Source organism: Falco peregrinus, chromosome 17 (assembly GCF_023634155.1).
Source record: "Falco peregrinus isolate bFalPer1 chromosome 17, bFalPer1.pri, whole genome shotgun sequence".
NCBI lineage: Eukaryota > Metazoa > Chordata > Aves > Falconiformes > Falconidae > Falco > Falco peregrinus.
The window spans coordinates 2,246,235-2,267,854 of NC_073737.1; the positions used below are offsets into that span (position 1 = coordinate 2,246,235).

Here is a 21,620-nt window from a genome sequence, read left to right on the forward strand (position 1 = left end):
CAGCACTTGTATCCCCGTGACCATGGGGTCTCTCTTATTTATTAGAGGGGAAGATCTGTGCCTCTCCTGGTGGTGCCGGTGGTGTGGGGGCATGCGTGGGTGCTCACCAGGCTCTGCTGGCCAAAGAGAAACTGTCTTTTAGGTTATTTTTATTTTTCGATTGGTTGTTTGTGTGTTTTTATGAGTTCTGCTGTTTCCTTTACGAGTCACTTTTAGGCCTAAACAGTTAGACTTTGGAGTTTATTTGTGTAAAGGAGGAAACCCCGAGGCAAATAAAAGCGAGTGTCTAGACTGATGGGGCCTGGGGGAGTTTTCCTTCCCATTCTGAGGCTTTGCCACAGGCTCTGTGTCTGCTGGGGTGGGGATACAGGGTACCTCTTGGTACAGGGTACCCCAAGCTGCCTGGGGTGCAAGCACCCAGTGCTCAGGGACAGATGTTGCATGGCAGGAGGATGAAGGTGGCCACCAAAGGGGACTCCCTGTGTCCCCCATCCCTGTCTGTAACCCCCAGTTTGTGTCCTAGGAGCATCTGCTGCATCCTGGTGAACAGGGCATCACCCCCAGTGTGGTACCCACAGCATCACCCCCAGTGTAGTACCCGCTGCTCCCCTTGCTGAGGGCCACCAGCTCACCCACCCGATGACAGCCACCAGTAGGGCTGTCCCACCTGGCCCTGAGCTCGGTGCCCCCAGCCCGTGCCGTCCCACCCTCCCCGTAATTGCTTTCCCCTCTGACAAAGCCCTGGGAGGTGGCAGGGAGGATGTAATCCCTTAACCAGGGCTCACCCAGCCCCTACAAAGCCCCGCCAGCATAATGCAATGGGGGGAGCACAGCTGGGGGGGGGGGCAGTGGGGAGAAAATTATAACAGTTTGAGTTAAATGAAGCTTTAAAGCAGAAGAGAAATGCAACACCCAGCAATTACGGCCGAACAATGCGCCCGGCGCTGCCTGCCCAGGTGTGGCAGGCGGGATTTAGCCGAGCGGCCGGGGTAATTTTTTTTTCCCCTCCCGTTTCCTTCAGCCCCACAGCCCCAGCTCCTTGTTTCCACAGGAATCCGAGACATTCTTGAAAGGAGAGGGCTTTGAGAAAGGGGCCGACTGGGTCCGGACCCTCCCTACCCCCGCCGCCCCCTCCCCAATTTAGCCAAAGCTTCAAAGGTAGAGGAGTTCCCTTTGTGTAATCTCTGCTTTAATTTTTCCCCATCCCTTTCCCCCCCTCCCCGCTTCTCTTCTCCTTCCCAAGCCCTTCCTCTCTTTTCTTTCAGGGTTTTCCCCTTCCTCCCCTCTCTTTCTTCTCGACCTCCCGGGATAGAAAGGGCTCAGAAGGGTGAGTCCTTTTTAATTATGGCCGGGGAAGAAAAAAAAAAAACTCACACTGCTTCTTTCTTGTTTTTTGAGGTGAGACCTGGGGCGGGGGGCGGAGGTGGGGACCGGAATGTCCTCTGTGCAGAAAGTGCACTGGAGGGTGTCTCACCCAGCCTTTCCCAAGGCTTTGCTTTCCCGCAGGCTGGGGATGCTTGGGGGGCCAGGGATGCTCGGGGGGCTTAGGATGCAAGGGGGGGGCTGTGAGGGCAGCTCCCCAGAGCAACCACCTCGCTGCAGAAGTGATGGGTGCCAGCTCCCTGCCCCACTGCTATCCCCAGCCGAGTGGTGCTTGTACCCAATAGGTCCCAGCCCTGACAGCGCTCCAGTGATCTGGACTGGGAACATCACTGGGGAGGCAGGGGCTGGTGTCCTGGGGGAGGTGGGCTACATCCAGGCCAGCCCTCGCAGGGCTGCTGCCACCAGGCTTCTCCAGACCAAGGTCCCCTGCAGACCCCTCAGCCCTGCGGTGGGGCAGCAGGGGCAATTTGGGGTCAGGCAGCTGCCTCACAGAGGGGCGCAGGGGCTGTGTGTCCCCCCAGGGCTGCGGGAAGACTCCTCAGCCCTGTCCCACAGGGTGGTGAGGCTGAAGGATGCTCCTGCACATCCTCCATCACTCAGTGAGGCTGAAGGAGGCTCCTGCACATCCTCCATCGGTCGGTGAGGCTGAAGGAGGCTCCTGCACATTCTCCATCGGTCGGTGAGGCTGAAGGAGGCTCTTGCACATCCTCCATCACTCAGTGAGGCTGAAGGAGGCTCCTGCACATCCTCCATCGCTCGGCTCCAGCCGGTTGCGGCTGGAGGCGGTCGCTGTAGCAACGTGCCGTGCGGCGCAGGGGAGGAGATGCTCGGCACAGGCATGGCTCCCGGCGGACAGGCGGACCTGCCTGCGGTGGGCCATGGGCTCCCTTGAAGGTAGGGCCCTGCTACTCTCTACCCCCACGCCCCAGCCCCCCAGCAGCCCGACTGGCAGCTGCCTGGGTTTGGAGGGCATCGCTGGGATGAGGGGTGACCCTGTGGGGCTGGTGGGCACACGGGGGGCTCTGGCGAGCGTGGCGGGGTTTGGCTGTCGGTGGGTGAGAGCGAGGGTGCGAGATCCTGGTGCAGGATACGTGCGTTTCCAAACTCCTCCCTCCCTCCAGGCACCCACGGGTGCTGGGCTGGTGGTGCGGGGGGCTGAGCCTGCAGCGGGTACCAGGGCCGGTTCAAGCACCCGAGAAGCCCCGGGCGCAGGTGGCAGCTGCTGAGCAGCCGCTGCAGTTGTATCTTCATGCTTGAGAAACTGGGTTAGCGTGGGGGAGGCAGCCACAGTCTCGATTATTCATGGGCACGGCCCCGGGGGGTGGCTGTCGGCTGGGCTGGGGCCGGTGAAGCCCCCTCAGTGGGGAGGGGGGGCACGGTGGCATCTCAGAGCTGAGGCCGTGATGCTCTTGGTCCAATGAGCCAGGCTGGTGCTGGCACTGAAGGGCGTGTGCACGCATCCCTCTGGGCGTGCATCCCTCCTAGGTGTGCATCCCCCCAGATATGTATCCTTCTGGACATGCCTCCCCTCAGATGTGCGTCTCTGGGTGTGCATCCCCCCCAGATGTGCATCCCTCTGGACATGCCTCCCCTCAGACGTGCATCTCTGGGTGTGCATCCCCCCCAGATGTGAATCCCTCTGGACATGTTTCCCATTGGATGCACATCCCTGGGCGTGCATCCCCCCCAGATGAGCATCCCTGGGCGTGCATCCCCCCCGATATACATCTCTGGGCATGCATCCCTGGATGTGCATCTAGGGGATCCAGAGGCCCTTGCTTCCGCCAGGAGGGAAACTGAGGCAGCAAACAGCATTGAGCGCAGCGTCGGGGAGAGGACCCAGAAACAGAGCTGCTGTCACCAGGCAGCTCTCTCCCACACAGAGCCCAGAATAAACGCCAGCTCCCGGCGCTGCGGCACAAACAGAGCCCCGCCACCCCTGGGGAGGGTCCGGCCATGGCACCAGTCCCGTGCCAGTCGCCTGGGTTCTTAGCCAGGCTTGCATGCCGAGGGGCTCTGGGGGCACAGGAGTGGCCGCAGGCTCCCAACCCAGCCCTGGGCACCCATCCAGCCCCACTGCTGAGCCCCAGGGGCTCTGCCCGAGGGCTGGGGCTGGACCGTGGCCCCCGGGGACCTGGGGGACTTGGGATGTGAGGGGCAGCAGCTCTCCCTGGCAGGGCCCAGGGGCAGGGCAGCGTCTCCAGGGGTCATGGCTTAAATTTTTAGCAGATGCTCAACAGCCCCCAGGGCTTTGCTGGGCTCCTTTGGCCCCGGAGTTGGAAATCTCTGCTGTTTCCCCTCCCACGGTAGCAAGAAGTGGGTGCCACCCTCAGAGCACCCCCAAACCCAGACTGGGGGTTGAGCTGGACAGGAGGTGCCATCCTCACCCACCACCCACTGTACCACAGCCCAGCCTACACACCATGGGGTGCTCAGCACCCCTGCTCAGCACCGTGGGGCTCGGAGGTGCCAAAACCCCAGCTGGGGAAGGGGAGCAAGGGATGCCGTCCCCGTCTGCATCCCCCGTTTGCAGCGGGAGGCTGGAGGAGGGGGTACTGGGGACCCTCAGCACCAGCCAGGATATTTCTGGTAGCCGGGCAGGCCGGGTTTATTTATGTTTTCCTCCCTCTTTGTGCCGGGGAAGTGGTAGGAGCGGGAGCGAGCAGCCGGCGGGAGCGAATACTGCTTCGTCATGATGCCGGCTAATTCTCCTCTTGTTCGGAAAGGGACTGAGCCAGCAGCAGAGGTGGGGAGAGGCGAGCGGCACCCACCCACGTACCCACCTACCCACGCACCCACCCGCGCACACCCACCCACCCACGCACACCCTACCCAGCACCCCAGCATGGGTTATCGGTGCGGCGGGCGGCACAGCCAGGGTGCTGGGGCTGGGAGATAGGCTCCCACGCCCGGCTGTCACGCTCTCGGATGCGCGCCGCAGCGCGCCCGCGGTGGCTCGGCCGCAGCCAGGGCAGCTGGCCCGCCAGCCCACGAGGTCATTTGGTAGCCAGGCAAGCAGAGGAGGCCAGGGGGTATCCCCCCCCCCCCGCCTGCCAGCTCCCCAAGGCTGGAGGTATGCAGTGTCCCCATCCCTAGGTGAGTGGCCGTGGTGGCTCGGTGGGGACCGGGGAGGGAGGTGGCTGTGGGTGGGGGGCCACGCAGCTTGGGGGGGTCTGGGTGGGCCGGTTCGTCGGGGTTGGCATCGGCCGCCCTTTGCTTTCCCGTTGTCTTTCGGTGCTGCAGCTCCCCCTCCCCTGGCTCTGTGTAGCTCCCATTCCTGGGGGTGGGGGGTGGGGGGGGGGGGGGCTGGGGACAGCCCCACATCTTGTCCTTCATTTTCCGTGGGGGCTATGGCCGTGCCCCCTCCCCATGCTTGGCACTGCAAAGCCAGCTGCCCTTGCTGGGGGGCCCCGGGGACAGGAAGGGCGGTGACCCAAGGTGGGGACGTGGGGACATGGGCTCTATCGCTAACGGGGGTACTCCCCCCCACCCCCACCCCCCGCGTGGCTCCCACCCACATCCCCTCTGCAGCAGCACAGTGCTCCCAGCACCCCACTTCACCCCACACAGCCCCCCCGGCACACCCCCCCAGCAGGGCTCGGCTGCTGCCGGCAGGGCATGGACATCCCCTGTCCCCCTTCCCTGGGGACATTGCATGGTAGCCCAAGGCAGGAGATCCGTGCAGCCCAGCCGTTCCTAGCCCCACTTGTGGAGTGAGTTTGTGGGGTCTCAGCGTTGTTGCTGGGGGGGCGGGACACGGGACACCTCCATCGCACGCCCCCCGGGTGCAGACTGTGAAGGGGGGTGATGCTCCCTGTGTGGTGTGGTGGGGCCATGTGGTCAGGGTCTGGCCATGGGCATAGGATTTTGGAGAGCCCCCCCTCCTTCTGTCCTCATCTAGCCCCACTGGCAAGGCACTGAGGGGCCAAACTCCCATCCCTCCACTGCCATAGAGCATCGGGGGGGCTAGCTTGGGGGGTGGAAAGGGGGGTACAAAGCCTGGCCCCCCAGTTCTTGGCCATGGATGGACCCACCTCCTGGGGGGGCAGCTCCTGGCCGTGGGCGTGCATGGCCGGTGGTCAGGCAGGGCTAAGCCCAGCCTCTCCCAGGAAGACCTGGGCCACCAGCTGCCACCTCGGCCCCAGCAAGCCCCCGGCCACGTCCCACTGCCCAGCGTCCTGCCAGGTGGGTGCCTCGCTGCGGTGGCCCCACACACAGCACCGGGGCACATGGGGACCCACCACCCCAGGGTGTTCAGTGCAGGGCATCCCGCGGGGCAGTGCCTGGGGCTGGGGGCTCCTCGGGGGCTGGGGGCATCACCAGACCCATGTTGGGAGCCCTGGAGGGACGTGGCCTCCGCACACACCCCCGGTGGGTCCCTCCCGGCCCCTCCGCGTGCGGGATGAGCAGGCTAATCCCATTTTAATCCCAGATTATGTACCACGTGAACCACTGCCCGAAGCAGGCTGTGGTGTGGCCATCGATGCAGGGGGGCCAGGGATGGACCCCTCCCCACCCAGGAGCTTTAGGGCAAGTGCCATGCATCCTCACTCTGCACTTATTGGGGGGCTCAGAGCCTCTTGGCAGGGCTGGGGGCCAGGAGAGCAGCTGGGGTGGATGGGGGACCCCAGCAGCCAGAGGGGCTGGGAATGCCCCTTCATCTCCATCCCCTCCTGGACGGGGCGGACAGAATGCTGCTATCCTTCCCCAGCCAGGGAAACTGAGGCACAGAGCAGTCCTGTGTCCGTGGGAAGGGAGATGGGCAGGGTGCATCCTCTGCCCCAAGGGATGGAAAAATCCCAGGGGCCAGGCGCTGGCAGCTGGTGGCTTTTAAGGCCACCGAGGTGTCCCTTGGTGGAGCCGTGCTGGGCAGGGTGCAATGGCACGGAAGCAATGGGCTGTCAATAGCCAAAGGGTTGCTCCCCTCTGCCGGGTGATGCTCTGGCGCAGAGAGAAAGGGCGAAAAACAGGACAAAGAAGGAACCGGACACCTGTGAGACGCAGGTTGGGGACCCACGTGCTCCCCGCCAGCTCGGCCCCGCTGCGATCGAGTTGCCAGTGGGGCCCCGTGTGTGGCGGTGCCTCGGTTTCCCCCCGGCAAGGCGAGGAGGATGCTCGGTGCCTCTCCTGTGCTGTGTTTGTTTGGGGTTTGCAGTGGGAGGAGGAGGAGGCCAGGGCTGGGCTGGGAAGCACTGGATGCTGTTCCCAGGGCTGGCGGGAACCGTCTGCTCTGGGAACTTGTGACCCCGCCGTGTGTGCCCTCCCCTGCTGCTGGCGGGGAGCCGGGGCAGCTCCGGGAGCAGCAGGGGGCCCGTGCCCAGCACGATGGCAAGGGCAAGGCAGGCAGTGAGGAGGAGGAGGAGGGAGAGGGGAGGAAGGCTGGGGGTTCCCTGCCCAGCTCCCCCCCTCCTCCCCGCGGCGAGGGGGCTCATGCAGCCTGGCCCCTGGCCCAGGTGCCGGGTGCTGATGGCTTTGGCGGCTGCGAAATGTCAAATCCGGATTTCCTCGGGGTGGGGAGGAGGGAACTGGCCTCTTCCCGCTGCAGCGGCAGCCCTCCCCACAGCCCCCCCGGGATGTGCTACACGGGGGGGGGGGCCAACACCCCTGCAGCGCTGCGAGCCCCCGTCAGCACGTGGTCGGTCTGTCTGTCCGTCCATCCCTCCCTCCATCACTCTTCCTCTTCCCGTAAATCCCTGCCCAGCGCCTTTCTCTCCCCGCTCCGTTGAAGCGCCGTGAGTACCCGCAACACCACCCCGGGAGGGGGGCATGGCGTTACCCCCCCTCGCCCTGCTCCCCCTCGCCCTCCTGGCCAGGAAATTCCCAAACACGTGCCGGGCCGGTCTTATCTGGGTGAGCAAGGGAGCATGTGGGGGACCTGCTGGGGAGATTGGAGGTTGCCATGGGGAGAGAGGCTGCCATCGGGGCGGTGGCTCCCTGTCTGCGTCTGATAAGTGTCCCTGTGTCGAGGGGACTGGTGGGGGCACAGTACCCGAGCTGGTTGTGCAGCCCCGGCACCCCTTGCCAGCCCTTTGGCTCCATCACGGCGTCTCTCCGCACCCCTGGCTCGGGCTTGTTTTTCCTTCCCCGCCAGCATCCGCATCCACCCGTCCCTGCACCCCCCCCTCCCGCCAGCCTCTGCCGCTTCCTCTGCCTCCCGCTATTTGCTATCTCATCCATCTGCTCGCTGCCACCGCCACCGTGTCCCCACCGCCTGCCCCCGGCCCACCCATGCCCCCCGGCGCCATGGGGTGCGAGCCGGAGGCGGGGGGCTGCCCTGGCTCTGCTGCTGGAAAGTGTGAGCTCATGGGTTTGTGGGGCAGCCGCCACTCGCCCGGACAATGCCGCCTTGTACCGCGCTCGGTGCTGAGCCCAGGGTGCCCATCCTGCCAGCACCCAGTCCTGCAGACCCTCAGGAGGGCTGGGAGGGAGCAGGTTGGCCACCCCCCAAGTGCCAAAGCTGGGGGTTATTGGCGGCAGGGTGGTCTCAAAGGAGGGATGATGCCTGCATGGAGCAGCTCAAGCCCTGAGCCTCCAGCGGAGCCTCCTCGTCCCGGATCGACCCTCCAAGGGGTGAGCCAAGGGTGGTACCTCGTGCCGGGCTGGCTGCTGGCAGCTGGAGGATGCTTCGGGCTTTGTCAGATCTGGTCCTTCTCCATCCCTGCATCCCACAGGGATGGGCTCCGCATCCATGCTGAGAGCTGTGAAACTTGGGGACAGTGGGGCTGGGGGTCCCCAGAGGCAGTGGCATCTCCCCAGCCCTGCACAGGCTGCTGGAGAGGGGGGGGGTGGGGGGTGCTTTAAGCCTGGAAGGCTCCACGTTGCTGTTGCTGTTGTTGCCTGGATTGTACGAGGTTTTCCTCATGCCCTTCCCTCTGAAAGGAGAAGTTTTGAGGAGAATGGGGAATTTTCCCCTTTGTGTGTGGCATTGTGGGTTTAAAGCACAGGGAGGGCTCAGGCCCGGCGGCTGTGGGGCAGGGGCTGAGCACAGCACGCTTGTCCCGCTGCTGCTGGAGCCTTCTCGAGGCCGCTGGCTGCCGGTGGACAAAGGGCTTCATTACCTCTGCTCCGCTTGCCAGCGCTCGTCAGCAGCCGCCGGGCAGCGGGGGCCGGCAGCCGGCACGGGCAGAGGCGGCACGCAGCGGGGCAGGGTGCTGCGGGCACCGGGGCCGTGCAGGGACAGGGGGAGAACCAGGCTGATCTTCGCACCGTTGTCATCCTACAAGCCACTGTCACCTCGCTCATCTCCATTGCAGAGGCAGCACCCGAGCCCCAGCCCGGCGTTAGTGCCCAGAGGGATGTGGAGCCACAGAGGCAGCGGTGAGTGGGGGTCCGGCATGCCCCAGCGCCTCTCCCGTGACCCGAGGCAGACCTGGAGCTGTTCAGCCACCCCAGGGACGGTGGCATCCCCTGGCAAGCCTGTCCTGCTGCCAGCCCATCAATATTTAACGGCGGGGCCATGCAAGCCTCCTGTCCCGTTAGGGTCCGGTGCATGGGGGGCTGCTGGGCTCAGCCCTGTGGGCAGGAGGGTGATGGGGAGGTGGGCTCTGCCCAGCCCCGCTGCCCTCGGGCACCTTGGGGTGCTCCCATGCCCACCCTGGTGGTGCCCCCAAACCCCCGCTCTCCCCATGCAGGACCCTGTGACTGACACAGCCCCTCCAGCCCACAGCTGAATGGAAAGACTGCAGAAGGTAAGGGGGGCTGTGGGCAGGGTGCTGGGGGCTGTGGGCAGGGTGCTGGGTGCCGTGGGCAGGGTGCGGGGACCATTCAGGCAGGGGGTAGCCCTGCACCTAGGGAAGGCACACAGGGGCTGGTGGTCAAGGGCAGGGGCTGGTGGCCAAGGACATAGGCAGAGTCACCCTGGGATGCTGCCAGCAGGGCCCTGCCTTCATCCTCATCCTCCTCCTCCTCCCAGCCCAGCCTGGCAGCACCATCTAGTGGCAACGTGTCCTGGCCAAGCCACTGTCACCTCCCAGCTGTCCCCTGCCCTGAACCACAAAGGAGCAAAGGAGACCCCAGCACCCGTCCAGAAATACCCCAGCCCCCAGGACGTTTTGCCTGGCTGCACTGAGGTCCATGGGGCACAGGCGTGTCCCCGGGCCCCCCTGCCGTGCCCCCGGGGTCCCGACCATGACCCCGAGCCCCTTCCTGGGCTGGCCATGCCGAGGATGAGGTTTGCTAAAATCTCTTCTTTTCCTTCCAGCAACCACTGACCTCCCCTGGGAGCGTCTGTTCCTCCCGCGGTTCCAGCGTCCCCGGATCGCCGTCCAGCATTGTGGTGAGGGGCCACTCACGTCTCCCCACCACATCCCTCCGTCCATGGGGTCACCTCCCTGAGCCCTCTCCATCACCCTGGTGCGGCCACGGAGGATGCCAGCCCTGGGAAAGCCCTGTTTCCCAATGTTCCCTTTCTGCACCCCAAAACTGAAGGTGTTTTTCCTTCCTTCCAGGCCAAAATGGACAATGAGGTTCTGGGCTACAAGGACCTGGCCGCCATCCCCAAGGACAAAGCGATCCTGGACATCGAGCGCCCTGACTTGATGATCTACGAGCCCCATTTCACCTACTCGCTCATGGAGCATGTGGAGCTACCCCGGAGCCGAGAGGTGAGGGCACGCCGGGGCTGACTGCATCCCCCGGGTGTTTTTGGGGGGGGGGGCAGTGGAGGAGAAGCCCCCCCGGACAGAGGGGTCCCAGAGGGCAGGTGTGGAGTTGCTGGAATAAAATTGCTTCTTGCCTTCTGCAGCGTTCCCTGTCTCCCAAATCCATCTCTCCTCCTCCATCTCCGGAGGTGAGTACCGGCACCACTTGGGATGTGCGCAGGGGCTCCGAGGAGGAGGGGGTGATGCCAAGTTGTTGGGGTCTTGCTGCTCACCGGCCCCGCTTGCCTGCAGGTCATCCGGGAGTGGCTGGAGAGCCGGACCCCCGGCAGCGCCCCGCAGCCCACCTCTCGCCAGGGCAGCAGCTCGGCTCGCAGCAGCGTGCAGCACTTCCACCGACCCGGTAAGCTCCCCTGGCACCGTGACTCCTCCAGCACTACCTGACCCTGAGCCCCAGCACAGCCCCCCCCCCAGCCCCCACCATGGGGGTCCGGGCAGGGCGTCTGGGTGAGCCCATTTCCAGGGCTGTGATCTGCCTATTCCCAGCTCCCAAGCTTCTTTTTCCTTGCAGAGACCGACACGACGGAGCTCAACATATACAAGAAGCCTCCAATCTACAGGCAGAAAGGTAAGGGGGGTGTCTGTCCCATGGGACAGGGCACCCCAGAATGCTCTCTCACCCCCCGGTATCCCACAGAGCACCATTCCAGCGCCCACCACGGGAAGCATCTCATAGAGGACTTGATTATCGAATCCTCCAAGTTCCCAGCGGCGCAGCCCCCAGACCCCAACCAGCCCGCCAAGATCGAGACCGACTACTGGCCGTGCCCCCCCCTCTCTGGCCGTCGTGGGTAGGTGGGAAACAGGGGCAGGCAAGGGGGTGGGCTGCACCAGGGGGGTTATTCCCCTCCCCAAGACCCCCGTGGGAGTGATGGAGATGGATATAATGTCCCCTCTTTCCCCCCAGAGACGGAGTGGAGGAAGCGGATGGCCTCTAAGAGAGGGGAGGAAGAGGAGGAGGACCTGACGGAGGAGATGAAGAACCTGCGGGAGCTCCAGAGGCAGGAGCTGAGCAAGGTGAGGGGGAGAGCAGGCAGGCAGGACCCTGTGAGGGGCTGGGGATGTGCTGACTCTGTGACCCCCACCCGTGCCCCATCACCCCTAGGTCACCTCCAACCTCGGGAAGCTGATCCTAAAGGAGGAGATGGAGAAATCTCTCCCCATCCGGAGAAAAACACGCTCGCTGCCAGACCGGACACCCTTCCACACATGTATGTGGGATGCTCTTCCTGCATCCCATCCCATTCCTTCCCCACCTGGTGGCTCTGTCTGCCTGCACCTCTGCCAGACCTGCCTGCGCTTCTGACCGTGTCTCTCTTTTGTAGCCCTGCACATGGGGAGCTACAAGAGCTCCTCGCTGCCCGCCTCTGGCAGGAGCACCCTCACCCGGGTGAGTGGGCAGGCAGCCACCCCCCTGCTGCCACACGGCCTCAGATGGGGTCTGGGGGTGGCACCGCTCTGATGCTGTCCCCTGTCCCCTTGCAGCTGCAGTCGGCAGAGTTCAGCTCGGCAGGCAGTGAGAAGGGCAGTCCGGGTGAGCATCAGCCCATGGCGTGGGGATCACCCTGGGGGATGGGGGATGCGGGGGTGTCCTGGGGGATGTGGGGATGTCCCAGGGGACATGGGGGGTGTCCCTAGGGATGGGGGATGCTGGGGCAAGCCTGGGCTCAGCAGAGGCTGGGAAACCACCTCTCCGGGGCTTGTCATCACCTTGGGGAGTATTGGGGGGGGACGACAGGGGGCGGGACACGGACGGACACAGAGCAGGGGGTCCCCAGGGCTGAGTTCTGCTCCCCTCTCTTTTCCAGGCCTCCAGGTAAGCGCTCGTCTGGCTGCCAGCGCAGAGACCCAGTGAGAGGGTGATGTATGCCGGGGTGGGGGGGGACACGGACGGACACCGGGGCCCCCTCTGTGATGGGTCCAGGTGGGGAGGGTGGGTGTGCTGGTCCCCAGGCTGGAGCCCATCACCTTGGCTTCAGCTCGAGTGGGAGAGGGCGGCCCTTTGGGGAGGTGGGGGTCGTGGCTGATGTCAGCCTTTTTCCCCTCAGAATGGCCAGCGTGGGCGCATGGACAGAGGCAATTCCCTGCCCAGCATGCTGGAGCAAAAGGTGAGAGGGGCCTGGGGCTTGGGCAGGGCTGGCAGGGGGCTGTGGAGGGGGTCTCACAGCCTCCCCCCCCCCCCTCCCACCTTGCAGATCTACCCCTACGAAATGCTGATGGTGACGAACCGAGGCCGTGTGAAGCTGCCGCCCGGCGTGGACAGGACCAGGCTGGAGGTAGGGGCTGAACCGGGGTTGGGTGGGGGGGTGCGGAGGGGGGAACCCGGCACCCCATCACCCTCCTTTCCCACCCCCCACCCCCCGCAGCGGCACCTCTCCCCTGAGGATTTCCTGCGGGTCTTTGAGATGCCCCCCGAGGAGTTCAGCAAGCTGGCCCTCTGGAAGCGCAACGAGCTGAAGAAGAAAGCCTTCCTCTTCTGAGCCCACCTCGGCCCCGAGCTCAGTCCGTGTCGCGCCGTGTAACCGCTTTAGGGCTCTCAGCCGGTTTTTACTAGGATCCCCCCCCCTCCCCTCTCCCCCAGCCCACCCACCACCCCCCACCCCACCCCGGCTCTTCCCTCCCCACCTCACTCCTCCTGCGGGAAGAGGGCTGGAGGGCTGGAACCTGCCTCCGCCACCCGGGGTGATGGGGCTTGGGGAGGACCCTGCCCTGGAGCAGGCACGGTTCAGCCAGGAGGGGAGGTGTGGGGGGCGTCTCTGTGCTGAGTGCCCCCCCCTCTCCCCCTGGGCATGCTGGCAGGGGCAGTGCCTGGCTCTGCTTTTGGCCGGCCAGGAGCATGCCAGCTCCGGTGCATGGGCAGCGGGGGGGCTTGCCTCTTCCCTGGGGGTCAGCTGCCACCGTCCCCCTCACCTGCGGTGCCCCTCTGCCCCCCGGGTGCCCCTCTGCCCCCCACGCCTTCACCCTGACACTTGGGAAGAGCCCGGGGGCCGACTCACTGCCAGACTGATGTGCTCCAGGCAAAGGCATCCCACCTTGCCCCCCTTCAGCCCCCCTTTTAACACCCCCCCGGGTCCCTCCTGCGCCGTAAGGACACGTACACTGCCAAAACCTGCCTGGCACCGGGCTGGCGGCGGGCAGGGCTGGGATGCTGGCGTGATGGAGCACTGCGGGATGGGGCAGGGGGTGGCAGAGCATGGGCCGGGAGGGGCGGGGGGGGGGCGGGGGGAGCTGGGGGCAGCTCCTGCTGCATTTCTAACTGCAGAAGGGGGATGCAGCAGAGCAAAGGGGTGATGAACAAGGGCACCGCGGCCCTGGGGGTCTGGGCAGCGCTGCCTGGCCCCCCGCGGCCGTGCAGGCAGGGCTCGGCACCAGGCAGCCCCTTCCCTTCTCCCACCTCTCCCGTCCCCTCTTCGGGCACGCGTTTTGGGCAGGACCCCTCTGCCCCTGCACCCCCCGGCCCCCCACGCTCCTCGGTTTCTGTTTCCAGCCACTTTTCCAGCCGCTAGACCTTGTTGGGATGTAAAGAATGTAATTTATCGGGAAACCACTGGCCCATACTTGCCTTTCACTGCTACTCTACGAACGACATATCTATAAATATATATATAAATATGGGTTGTTTTCTGACTGGACTACAGTGATTCACTTTCTCTGTTTTGTTAGAGTTTATTTGATTTGCTGGTGTCGGAGAATCCGCGTGAGAGTGATTTTTTGCTTACAATTAAAGGTGAAATGGCTTTATCCAGCCTGGCTCTGCCGCTTTGCTTTCCCCGCCAGCATCCCCCCCCCCCTCCCGCCCCTCCCCGCAGCCCCCACGTCCCTGCAGATGGCGATGGTGCTCCGAGGAGGATGTGGAGCCCTTCCCCGCCTCCCCCCCGCCCCGGCCGGGCTGTGCTGGGGGCCCGCAGGGCGTGTGCGAGCCGAGCCGAGCCGAGCCGGGCCAGCGCTGCCCCGGTCCCGGTGCTGGTCCCGGTCCCGGTCCCGGTCCCGGTCCCGCCGCGATGTGAGCGCGCCCGCACCATGGCCCGGCAGAGAGGTACGGGGGGTGCAAAGGGGTGCGAGGCGGTGGGACGGGGGGGGGTGCAAGCCTGCCAAGGGTTGGAAGAGGGGACACATGGTGTGGAGGGTGCCCCCGGGGGTGCGGAAAGGAAAAAGGGGGTGCGTGGGAAGGAGGGGAGCGTGCAGCAAGGGGGAGAGAGGGGGGCTGGGGCGGTGGGGCTGCGGGATGGGTGCTGGGGAGGGAAGGGGTGCAGCGGGGAAAGTGTGGGTGGGGGGGCTCGGGGTGCCAGGGCAGGGGTGCCTGGGTACCCCTGAACGCAGTGGGGTGCTGATGCATGGTGCCGTGGCAGGGCACAGGGTGGCAGGGCTCCTGCCAGCACCCGTCCTGGGGTAATTTGGGGGTGCAGCGGCTGTGGGGGGAGCGCCTCCGCCCTTGGGCCGTGGCCCGGAGCCTCCCCGCATGACGGGTCACGCTGCGGCCAGGAGCAGCTCCGGGCTCGGGGCGGCCTCCAGCCTCCTCTGAGTCATCCCAGGCTGGGCGAGAGCCGCCCCCAGTGCCGGAGGGGGGCCTTGGGGTGCCCCCAGCCGCTGCACCCCCCCTGCACCCCACAGGCAGCAGGGCTGAGCTCGGGCACCTCTTGCCCCTCGTTGCATGAAGAAAAATGCAGGTGGGACAGAGGTGCCAGCCCCGAATCCGAGTGGTGGCATCAGCCGGGACCATGCGCTCCCATGGCATCGCTTGGGCAGCCTCTCCCTCCTCTTCCTCCTTGGAGGGTGAGGATGCCATCGGCTGGGCCGCATCCCGCAGGAGCATGGCGCTTTGCTAGGAGCTGGTTGTGTGTTTGGGGGGCGTTTTCCTCCCGCCCTGGAGACTGAGGCAGCTGTTTTTCATCTGGGCAGCCTTCCCTTGGCCCTGGCATGGGCAGCTGGCGTGGCCTCACCGGCGAGGGCAGCCCCTGCCTGTTCCATACCGGGCTGCGGGCACGGCCGGGCACAGCTCCCCTGCCCCACCGAGGGCACCGGGGCTAGGGGGGCTAGCTGGGGGGAGGGCATGGGGGGAGGCTGCGGCAGGGGCCAAGGGAGCGAGTGGACAGAGATGTCATTGCCGAGGAATTCAGCCTGGGCGGAGGAGAGGAGAAAGGGAGGGAGAGGAAGAGCCAGGCACACCGGGCACGGGGGGACAGTCCTCGTCCCCCTCCGCGGTCATACTCTGCCCACAGGGTCCCTTCAGCCAGCCCCTGCCCCAGCACCCCCCACCAGTCCCCCAAGGAGCTGGTCCCCTCCTTCCCGTCCTCAGTTTCCAGGGAAATCCAGATGTTCGGGCCCAGCTCCGGCATTGCTCAGCCTCACTGCCCTGCCAGATGTTTCCTCTCCTCCCGGGCAGGGGTGTGTGCTCCCCAGCTGGGGACACCAGAGAGGGGGACAGTGCTCTCCCCCGTGCCAGCACCTCCGCAGGGGCTTCTCCCATGGCCCCGGTAACACACGTGGGACCGGTGGGCTCCTTCCCCCTGCCTGCCGTCTTCTCCCCTGGGGCTGCTGCTGTCTTTGGGGGTGCATCACACCCCCCACCAGCCCGGAGCGCTGTGGGATGCAGGGATGTGGCAGGGCTTGGGGATGCTGGGGTCACCAGGGGCATTGCGGGGGGTCGCTGGGGCAGCATCCCAGCCGGCTGTGGCTTCACTGGGATTGTCCCTCTTCCAGTTGGGGAATGGCAGGGGGGCAGTGAGGAGGGAGGCTGGGAGCAGTGGTATGGTGTGGGGGGAGCCGGCGTGGCCCTGCGCCAGGAGGCAGTGGGTTTCCACAGTGGGTCTGCAACATTTTATCCCAGCTGGGAGCAGGGAGCAGAGCCCAGAGCAGCCAGCGATGCAAACCACTTCCAGATGCACGGCAGGAAGGAGCTGGGGGGTGGTGGGCAGCAACCCGGGGGGGGGGGCGGTGGTTGGAGGGCATCTTCCTGCTCTCACGGTGGCAGCTGGAGGAGCCCAGGGGGAGGGGGCTCTGTGGGAGCAGGGCAAAGGGCCAGGCGGGGGGTGTGTGTCATCCTGCTCTGCCCCATGCTCCTCCAGCCTGGGAAGCACTTGCATGGACCCAGAGCTGATGGGGGCCGCCAGCATGCAGGGCTGGAGGGACCCTCTCCCCATGCCTGTAGCCCTCCAGGCCTCCCCCACCTCAGGGGGGCCGTGGGGTGAAGGCAGTGCTGTCCCGTCCCACTGCACAGGGTGCAGGACGCCCGTCCTCCCCGGCCAGGGCAAGGAGGCACAAAGCAGCTCCTTGTCCCGCTCCATCCCTCCTTCCCGGCATGGCAGGGCCGGGGTCCCTGGCTGGCGTTGAGCCCTGACCCTGCTGCCTGCCCTCAGAGCGGGCAGAGGGTGAATGCTCAGCATTTCTGGCGTGCCCAGAGCAGCCTTCATCCGCTGCTTCCATGTGCCATGCCTCCTCCTCCTCCGTGGCACAGAGGAGTGGCACGTTGGGCTGCCCGGCGCAGCCCCCAGCCATGGCTCCCCTTGCCCAGCCGGGAACAAACCCGCTCTGTGAGCACACACAGAGGAGCCTTCAGCGGCACAGGTCCCCGTCCCCCCTCCTCATCCTCCCCCATCCCCTGGGCCCGTCAATAGCGGGATTGTGTGGAGCCGGGGCAGGTGCCGGGAGCGGGGGCGCAGCCAGAGGCACAGGGCACGTAACCCCCACGTCTGCTCGGCATCGGGGAGCCCCTGCCAGCCCTGCTCAGTGCGGTGGGCAGGGGGTGGGCATGCCTGCTCGGACCCTCCTCTGGTGGGGTCTCATGGCATGTCCCTGTCCTCTACAGACCTGGACAAGCTGCTGTCGGACCTGCGGTCCTTCCTGCTCATCCTGGACAGGGAAAGCCTCAGCACCGCAGCTCGAGCCAAGAAGAAATCAGTGGCTGATCTCCTCTCCCGGCTGCAGACTCCCCCATGTGAGCGTGGGTCTGTGGGTGGGGGAACACGGGGGACCCCCGGTGAGTGCCGGGTGGGCAGCAGGGATGGGGCCAGGAGCGGGGCTGTGACTGGGCACTCCCCCCGCAGCAGAGGATGCAGAGTACATGATCATGCGCTGCCTCTCGCCTTCCCCGGGGACCCCACAGGGCCGGGCCAGCCCGGGTGAGTCGCACGCTCTGACCCCCACCCCATCCCCGCTGGTGGCTCCCCGCACCCCATCCCCGCTGGCGGCTCGTCGTGCGTGGCCGGGGATGCCCGGCTCCTTGCCGATCCGGCACACTGCTGCCAGTCCTGCTTTCCCCCCCCAGGAACCAGGACAGTGGATGCAACGGGAGGGAGAAACCTGTGAGTGCCGCCCGGCCAGCACCCTGAGCCCGCATGGAGGGGTAAGGGTGGGCAGCGGAGGGGTGGGGGGCTTGGGCAGCAGCACACAGGATGGGAGAGGGGCAGCCGGTGCGCAGCCTGGCACTGCAGCCTGGCTCACACAGAGGTCTGGACAGGCTGGGGGGGTTCCTGTGCCACCTGCCCACTCCAGGCAGAGCCCCCCAGCAGTCCCTCAGGGACCTGCCAAGTTCAACCCGGGGGGCAGCACCTTCCGAGCACCCTTCCTCTCCCCAGAGCAAGGTGCCGGGTGTCTCCCCACCCCCACCAGCCGACGACTCCTATGAAGACGCCGAACCCCTCGGCCCCGGCAGATGCACTGGCTCTGGTGAGCACCCCACCGCATCCCCCTCCCCAGCACCCATCTGCAACCCAGCACCCTGATGCCACCCCGGCTCTCAGGCGGTGCCGACACTGACAGCAGCCACTATGAGTCGTACGGCGAGGATGAGGATGGCATAACAGACCGTGCCCACTACCTGCACCGGCTGCCGGGGGGCAGCCCCCATGCCGAGCCCTCCGGCCTCCCTGAGGCGCAGCTCTGCGGCTTCCTCTGGAGGAAGCGCTGGCTGGGGCAGTGGGCAAAGCAGCTCTTCATCGTCCGGGAGCACGTGCTGCTGGTGAGCGGCCGGAGGAGGATGGATAGAGGGTGGGAGAGGGTCCCTGAGCTCTGCTGACCCCACCGTGCCTCCACAGTGCTTCAGGTGTGCCGCCGACCTGCAGCCGGTACTGGAGCTGGACCTGCGGGGCTGCCGCGTCACCTACAAAGCCAAGCGGGGCAAGAAGATGCCGCATGCCCTGAAAGTGATGGGGACGGCGGGCGAGGTGCTGGTCATTGGCTTCCAGAGCCAGCAGCAGGCTGAGGACTGGAGGAAGGTTTGGAGGTGTTGCAGCCTGGCAGAGCTCTGCGTGGGCAGGAGGGAGGGATGGGCAGGGAGAAACGGGCACAGCCCTGCTGGGGCGCTCCTGAGGTGGCTGGGGATGGCCCTGTCTGTCCCCAGCTCCTTTCCCATCCTGGGGGGTGCCTGGAGCCCTGTTAGATGGGGGAGTGGGAGCCCGGGGCTGCAGTGCTCCCCTCTTCCTTGGCAGGTGATCGAAGAGGTCAGCAGCGATGCCCCGAGCGGGCTGGCAGCCATCAGCATCCCAGCGTTGCCCTCCTCAAGGCTCGGCAGGGTGAGCCTCTTGTCCTCCCTGGGAAACCCAGGCACGGGAAAGGGGCTACCGGGGTCTGGAGAGAACTCCCTGTCCCGCTGTCCCTGTTGGGTGATGCTGGGGGAGTTGCATTACCGTGGGGTGGGGGTCAGGGTGCAGGGGGCTTAAAACCTGCAGGGACGGGGCTCTCTGGATCTCCATTCTCAGGCTTCCGGGTCCCAGCTCAGCAAGGAGGAGGAGGAGGAGGATCGCTCTCGGCAGAGCCCTGCCCGCAGCCCCCGGCCTGGAGAGGATGCTAAAGGAGGTGCGGTGCGTGGGGACCGGGCGAGGAGGGGTCCCTGCCCCCACTGTGCCACTGCTGATGGGGGGATGCACCCACAGGTTTCCTGGCGGTGCGGCTGCGCGGGCGGTGGCAGCGGCTGTGGTGCGCGGTGCGGCAGGGAGCCCTACGCATGTTCCCCGAGGCCGGTGGCACCCAGCACCCTGTCTGCTCTCTGCGGCTGGACGGCTGCGAGGTGTCCCCAGGGGCAGCCGCCGGCTCCCCCCAACGCCTCCGCATCCGCATCGCCCAGCGGGGCCGGGAGCTCGCCTTGCTGCAGGTGAGTGACCACCACAGCACCCCCATGCCCCCCGCATCCCATGCTGGTGGGGACCCGCTGAGCCTGGGACCCTCTGCCCCATGCCAGACCCGTTCAGATGAGGAGAGGGAAGCTTGGCTGAAGACCCTGCGGGCCAGGGGAGGAGGGGAGCTGGCCGGCGACAGCCCTCGCACCGAGACCCCCAAGCTGGGTGATGCCAGCAGCTGCCCTGCTGCGGGGTAAGGAGACAGTGGCCAGGGCATGGCCGGCCCCAGCCCTCCCGCTGCACGGGGGGTCATGGGCAGTAATGAGACATCCCTTCTGCTTGCAGTGGGCTGCTGCTGCGCCGTGTCCCAACCCCCAACACCTACATGGATGACCCCTTTGGGCAGCTCCCACCAGCCGAGGCCCCCAAGCACCTCGGCTCCAATATGGAGCGGCTGCAGCAGCTGGTAATCTCCATTGATGCACCTTGGCCCCCTGCCACGTGAGCCCCAGGGTGAGGGTGACAGGTTCCCCCTGTCTGCTTGCCCATGGGCTTCTCCTTGCTTTCCTTCCACAGCAGCAGAGCTTGGACCGACCAGTGCAAGGGCAGCGCAAGAGGCCCGTGTCTGCGCTGCCCATCACCGGTGCCTGCAGCAGCGCCCTGCCCTCGCAAGCAGGTGAGCAGGGGCTGCACGCTCCCTCCAGGGGAGCAGCGGGGTCCCCCTGTGCCCCACGTGCTGGGATGGAGGCCACGAGTACAGTGTTGGGCTGTGATTCTTCCCGAGCATCCTTCCTTTGCCCTTCCTCCCCAGCATCAGCGGCAGCTCTCCGGGACAGGGCTGCCAGACCACAGCGGGCAAAGGTGAGCCCCGAGGTCCGGAGCAGGGATCTCTCCCGGTCCCAGCGCACCCTGACGCTGCCTGAGAAGAAAGGGGCTCGGGATGGACTGGATATCCTCATCGGTAGGAGCGCAGAGGGGCTCTGCCCCCATCCTCGGGGATGCCTGGCCCTTGCCTGAGCAGCCGGCAGGGTAGAGGGATGCCTGGGCTTGGCAGTGCTCCTGCTGTCCTTGCAGGAAAGAAAGCCTTCCCCAAGCTGGAGGAGAAGGTGGGGCAGCTGGAGAGAGCCTGCCGCATGAAGGGCAGGCTGAAAGCCGGCTCCGAGATGAACCTGCTGGCCATCGGCAAGTCGCTGAAGGGCCACATCGCCGCCACCGCCAGCTCGGCTGGCTCCGAGGTGGGGGGCACCAGGGACGGACACCGGGGGAGGCATCACCCTTCCTCCGCTTCTTTTTTCCAGCAGGGCTCGTTCCTTACGCCGCTGTTGAAGCGCACCGCGTCGGCGAGGAGCGCTCTGAAGCCATCTCCCACCCCGGTCATCATCGAGAAGGGAAATGTGCTGCAGAAGAGAAAGGTACCGGCCGGGAGCTGCGTGGGGTGGGCAGAGGTGAGGTGAGCCGGGTACCACAGATGGTGCTGGGACATGACGATGGCTGAGCACCCATCCTGGCCACTCCGCAGGAATGGGAGATGAAGTCTGCAATGTGACCAGGGCTGCAGCACCCGCCCCGCAGGACGGTACCCGCCGGACTGGGCAGAATGTAGGGCTGCACGTGGACGTGCAGGACCAGCTGGTATTTGTTTTTTAACCATCAATATCAACGCTACAACTACACACATCTATTTTTTTTATACATATATATATATACACACACATATCAGCTCTCCGGCTGTGGGTTTCTAGTTTCTCCAGCACGAGGGTTGGAGGGTGGCGAGCCCCTCGCAGGCTCGCTGCCTTCTTGCCCATCACAGCCCCTTAGTTTTGGGGCGCAGAATTCCCAGGTGCAACCTCATGAGCTGCTGGCTCTGTCCCTGGTGTGGGTCCGGTTGAAATGATGCACCGGCAGCATCCCAGCCCCCCCCCCCCCCCCAGGGGGCACCCACCAGGGTGGGTGCAGATACACCCCAACAGGGGGGACAGGCAGTGTGGTTGGGGCTGCTTGGGCAGCTAATTGCACCTTCCCTGGAGTCGACGGACCCGGGCTGGGCCCTGGGCTGCTTTCCAGCAGCTGTGCTCGTCATGGCTTGTTTTTAATTGTAGAATTTTTTTTTTTTTTTTTAAGGATTAAAAAAAAAGAATAATAAATCATAAAACGTGGCTTCTGCTAGGTTGTGGTGCGGGAAGAGGTGAGCTGGGGAGGGGGCTGTCCTTGTCCTGGGGCCTGGTGTGCACAGGGGGCTGGCTCCATCCCCAGGGCATGGTATGTATGGGGGGCTATCCCCATCCCGGTGCATGGGGGGCTGTCCCCATCCCGGTGCAAGGTGTGCACGGGGGGCTATCCCCATCCCGGTGCACCGGGGGCTATCCCCATCCCGGTGCATGGGGGGCTATCCCCATCCCGGTGCAAGGTGTGCACGGGGGGCTATCCCCATCCCGGTGCACCGGGGGCTATCCCCATCCCGGTGCATGGGGGGCTGTCCCCATCCCGGTGCAAGGTGTGCACGGGGGGCTATCCCCATCCCGGTGCA

The 21,620-nt window shown here is 65.6% G+C and overlaps 2 protein-coding genes across 8 annotated transcripts; both read left to right on the forward strand.

Moving 5' to 3' along the window:
* Positions 1 to 4,226: 4,226 nt before the first annotated feature.
* On the forward strand, positions 4,227 to 13,785 carry DMTN (dematin actin binding protein). The gene is given in 18 exon segments (XM_055820338.1): positions 4,227 to 4,479; positions 8,637 to 8,700; positions 9,015 to 9,071; positions 9,584 to 9,658; positions 9,831 to 9,986; positions 10,127 to 10,171; positions 10,275 to 10,383; positions 10,552 to 10,608; positions 10,678 to 10,808; positions 10,810 to 10,831; positions 10,948 to 11,057; positions 11,146 to 11,251; positions 11,366 to 11,430; positions 11,526 to 11,574; positions 11,849 to 11,856; positions 12,089 to 12,148; positions 12,236 to 12,316; positions 12,407 to 13,785. Coding segments are annotated over 16 exon segments (1,206 nt in total). The 5' UTR covers positions 4,227 to 4,479; positions 8,637 to 8,700; positions 9,015 to 9,053; the 3' UTR covers positions 12,521 to 13,785.
* A 66-nt stretch (positions 13,786 to 13,851) lies between these two features.
* Positions 13,852 to 21,468, forward strand: LOC106112299 (actin filament-associated protein 1-like). 7 transcript variants are annotated; one of them, XM_055820335.1, is made up of 16 exons: positions 13,852 to 14,076; positions 16,846 to 16,974; positions 17,305 to 17,382; positions 17,615 to 17,705; positions 17,780 to 17,997; positions 18,074 to 18,253; positions 18,467 to 18,550; positions 18,737 to 18,833; positions 18,911 to 19,128; positions 19,216 to 19,346; positions 19,439 to 19,559; positions 19,670 to 19,769; positions 19,905 to 20,054; positions 20,168 to 20,328; positions 20,392 to 20,505; positions 20,613 to 21,468. In XM_055820335.1, the coding sequence occupies exons 1-16, from the start codon at positions 13,867 to 13,869 to the stop codon at positions 20,637 to 20,639; spliced, it is 2,109 nt and encodes a 702-aa protein (XP_055676310.1). In that variant the 5' UTR covers positions 13,852 to 13,866; the 3' UTR covers positions 20,640 to 21,468. The 7 variants fall into 7 exon arrangements, 6 of the variants coding, with proteins under 6 accessions (XP_055676310.1, XP_055676308.1, XP_013152136.3 ...); XM_013296682.3 differs by lacking the exon at positions 13,852 to 14,076 and adding an exon at positions 17,084 to 17,158 and having other exon boundaries at positions 16,010 to 16,974; positions 20,613 to 21,467; XM_013296685.3 differs by lacking the exon at positions 13,852 to 14,076 and adding an exon at positions 17,087 to 17,158 and having other exon boundaries at positions 16,010 to 16,974; positions 20,613 to 21,467.
* Positions 21,469 to 21,620: the final 152 nt, after the last annotated feature.

Excerpts from the sequence above, each read along its gene's own strand:
- LOC106112299 (XM_055820333.1), top strand. The coding sequence starts at position 16,462 with ATGTGCCATGCCTCCTCCTCCTCCGTGGCACAGAGGAGTGGCACGTTG. Across the intron at positions 16,975-17,304 it reads CCGGCTGCAGACTCCCCCAT|GAACCAGGACAGTGGATGCA; the intron begins GTGAGCGTGGGT and ends TTCCCCCCCCAG. Across the intron at positions 20,506-20,612 it reads ATGTGCTGCAGAAGAGAAAG|GAATGGGAGATGAAGTCTGC; the intron begins GTACCGGCCGGG and ends GCCACTCCGCAG.